Source organism: Tarenaya hassleriana, unplaced genomic scaffold (assembly GCF_000463585.1).
Source record: "Tarenaya hassleriana unplaced genomic scaffold, ASM46358v1 Cleome1, whole genome shotgun sequence".
Classification (NCBI taxonomy): domain Eukaryota; kingdom Viridiplantae; phylum Streptophyta; class Magnoliopsida; order Brassicales; family Cleomaceae; genus Tarenaya; species Tarenaya hassleriana.
Window position 1 is genome coordinate 9,648,674 of NW_010960187.1, and position 3,586 is coordinate 9,652,259.

At 34.7% G+C, this 3,586-nt stretch overlaps 1 protein-coding gene across 1 annotated transcript in view; it reads right to left on the minus strand.

The window, feature by feature from the left end:
• The window catches only part of LOC104825451 (putative acyl-activating enzyme 19), a 15,395-nt gene that overhangs the window by 1,910 nt on the left and 9,899 nt on the right, over window positions 1-3,586 (minus strand). The window contains 10 exon segments of the mRNA XM_019203094.1: window positions 832-876; window positions 1,081-1,140; window positions 1,340-1,404; window positions 1,516-1,600; window positions 2,398-2,457; window positions 2,630-2,738; window positions 3,132-3,175; window positions 3,377-3,463; window positions 3,545-3,580; window positions 3,583-3,586. The exon segment at window positions 3,583-3,586 is cut by the window's right edge and continues 51 nt beyond it. Coding sequence (XP_019058639.1) covers window positions 832-876; window positions 1,081-1,140; window positions 1,340-1,404; window positions 1,516-1,600; window positions 2,398-2,457; window positions 2,630-2,738; window positions 3,132-3,175; window positions 3,377-3,463; window positions 3,545-3,580; window positions 3,583-3,586 — 595 coding nt within the window.

The following is a 3,586-nucleotide window of genomic DNA, read 5'->3' on the forward strand; positions in this document are numbered from 1 at the left end:
TATATATATATTTGTATAGATGTTTGTATATATATGTGTATGTTTTTTATTTTGTATATATATTTATATTTTTATTTGTATATAGATATGAATATATATGTAGGGGTATATATATATTTTTTAAATAGGAGTATATATATTTTTATATAGGAGCATATATATATTTTTTAAATTTTTTTGATTTTTTTCAGATTTTTTCGGATTTTTTTTAAATCTGACGTGGCATGCTGACATGGCAAAATTTCCATGTGGCATGCCATGTCAGACACCACGTGGCATGCCATGTCATCAGTTAACGAACATTTAACACCCAATTCGGATTGTGTAGAAAATTGCAGTTAAATTGGGTAGTTCGTGTATCAATTTGGCACATTTGATAATTTGGTGTAGTTTTTTGTCAAATTAAAAATTCGTGTAGGAAAAAGTCACATTTTAAACCGTCCGTGTAGGAAAATGTCATTTTCCCTTACTTTTACCAAAACCTCACAATATTCTTATAGAAAAGCACGCGGACTTGAGAAATGCCTGTAGGCGGGAAGAATGGTCTCGCAAAGGAGACTCATAAGCCCAACCAAGAAAGCTAAAGACAACTACTAAAAGTTTATGTTTCAGAAAAGTATACCAACCAATTGCAAAACGGAATAGTAATATTATTATCCGAGTACCGGTTTCCAGCATATGGAGGAGACATTGATGAATTTCTAGTGGTTACTCATTTAAAAAATAAGCCTATTGCGTCTTAGGTTTCAGAACTCAAAAGCATGAATAAAGCAGATGAAGATGGCAATGACAGAACGCAAAATCATATATATAAGGGAAGTAAGAAGGTACCAGTTCTAGAGAATACACGCTTCCGTTTCTTGAACATACAAGCACCTGCAGCAAAACATTATGAAGAAATGCACTGTGAGAGAAATTCCTACCCAAAACAGATGGAAAATTAGAATTAGAAAGTCAAAGCTTTCTCCAGTTGCAGAATCGGTGCAACATTTGGGATAGCACGGAAAATGATACAAATGAACTAGAACAGATTAAAGGAAGAAAAATATGTTAATTGTTAAAGGCAGAATCACGGAGTACCTGAGAAGGAAGCACATGCGACATGCAAGGCCCTGCAAATATTGGCCCACCAGTGTTGTACTGCATTTAGGTGGTAAACAGATTAAACACTATAACATGACCAAAACAAAGTGACAGGACCTAAAGATGTGGAAACCAGTTTTATCAGACAATGAATGATCAGCATCCAACCGGCAGACAGCAACTTCCAGATAACAGAAACACCCGCTAACTAAATGTTTTGTATGACACATGCATTGATACCAATTTATATACATACCCTCCAAGTAATAGTTCCAGATGGATTCAAGGCAACAACTTGGCCATCAACCAAGCAGCAAATAACTGTCATGGAAAACAACGCTCGACAAATGGAGATAACATGAAAACAGTAAAGAAAACATAAAGAATGACTGAAGCTAATAAAAAAATTGGAAAGGCTAACGAAATGAATACCATTTCGATTTGTTGAACTGATGGATAGGGAGCCAAATATTGGTGCTTCTAATTCAAGCAGCCAAAGGGTATGGAATGGGAATTCCTGCATTTACAGATTTAATCAAGATAAATGAGGCTCCACTAATATATATATATATATATATATAACGAAAAATTCGGCTTTTCAATTCTTACCATGGATTTGCTGCTCGACCCACAAGTGATTTTAAGCTTACAGTTTTAACCACTACAAGATACCGTCCGAATAAAATCACGAATACAATATATATATATATGTATATATATTCGAATTCGCACTTATTTTAAATATTTGCGCGTATCGATCGGTTGATTAGACGCCACTAGAATCCAATATACTTTACACTAATATAGAAGAAGCATATGAAAATAAAAGATGCAAGGTCGTTTTTTGGTATAAGGTGCTATTCATAGAGAACATCCAAAAATATTAATCGATGAATCTCTGTAGATAAACATATGAATAGCATATAATTATTAATATGCCACCTGTATTTTTTTTTTTGGCTACGTGACGTTTCAAACGTTTTTTGTGATGTTTGAAATGATCAAAGAAAGAAATCTAGAGACGATATTGGTTTTGTATTTTTAATTTGATCAAAATATTCCAGACGAAGATATCAGATTTATAATAAATCGTAAATGCAGACGGTTTTAAGCGTATAACCCCGATTGTCTCATTTAAATATCTCTGTCCAATATGGTAGCCAAGGTGCATCACACATTTATGACCCAAATGTTCAGCAGACAATTCTCTAGACAGATAGCTAAACATTCTAGTTGACATAAGCAATAGTATATGATCAATTGAAGCACAGGATTCTGAAATAGGAAAACCAAAAGGGACTAATGTTCTCATACTCTTATTGAAACAGCTGTCACACGGCCACTTGTAGATGCAACATAAAGTGTGCCATGATCCTGCGTGAAGCATCAGACGTCACATCAAGTGGTATCTGGAAAACTCCATTGTTTCAGAAAATTTAGAGAGTTGAATTATCAAAACAGCCAGTACCGTACCATATGTCACGATATTAAAAATTACACCAGCATCTATGTATAAGTAAGTCAACAAACTAGTTTCAGCCTTAACCTTGTCAACCACAGGTGAACCAAATATGCTTCCACCACATTGAAGTTTATAAACACAGCGTTGGCTCCTATAGTCAAGGGCATAAAGATTATGGTCATGTGATCCGCACCTGCAGGAATCGTGTGATATGTATAATTAAGTTCCATAGTTGAAGACTGCGAAGATAACTTGGAAGTAAACCGTGTCTACCACTCAAGAAGCCAGGGCAAAGCTACCAATTCAGGATATTGTCTTTTTCCCATCTACAATCCTTCTCTCAGACAAAAAGTTAACGATACATGTCAATGGTTATGGAAAACTACAGGAGCTGATTCCTGATGCCTTTCTTCAACCTCCTGATTTGACTTTTGTAGTCATCTTGACTCTTAGGAATTTAATTGATCAATGATAAGAAACAAATATAGTTTTTATCTGTTCAAGATAGAGATGGCAATAATCTTCTTAAAACTATGCTTGAACAGCTAGCTTAAACTTAAACATAAATATTCATCAAGAGTATTACCATATCAGCTGCCAAAATGAATCCACAACAGGTTGGCATTTCACCTTCAAAATGTTTGTAAAATACAAACGAGTTATTGACATAGCACACCACCTGAAAAAACAATTCTACCAATGGAAAGAGAGATGGTCCAACAAATTAAACGTTTAACAATTTGAACAGACTTAGGTAAATGAAAATTCAGTGGCTACTGTATACTTGTCTCCAAAACAGCAGTAAAAATTGGTTTGCATTTCACATAATACCTCGCCACATGCGTCGAAAGTCCAACATACACTGCCAGTTGAAAAATCTAGAAGGTATATTTTCCCTTTGTAGCATCCGACAACCACCTAGGATGTGTAGAGATCTCAGAATACGTTCACAAAATTTATAAAGAAACAGAAAATTATATGGTTTGAAAGAAGACTAACCTGAGAGAAATCACCAACTACTGCTGCTGAACGTCGACAGTT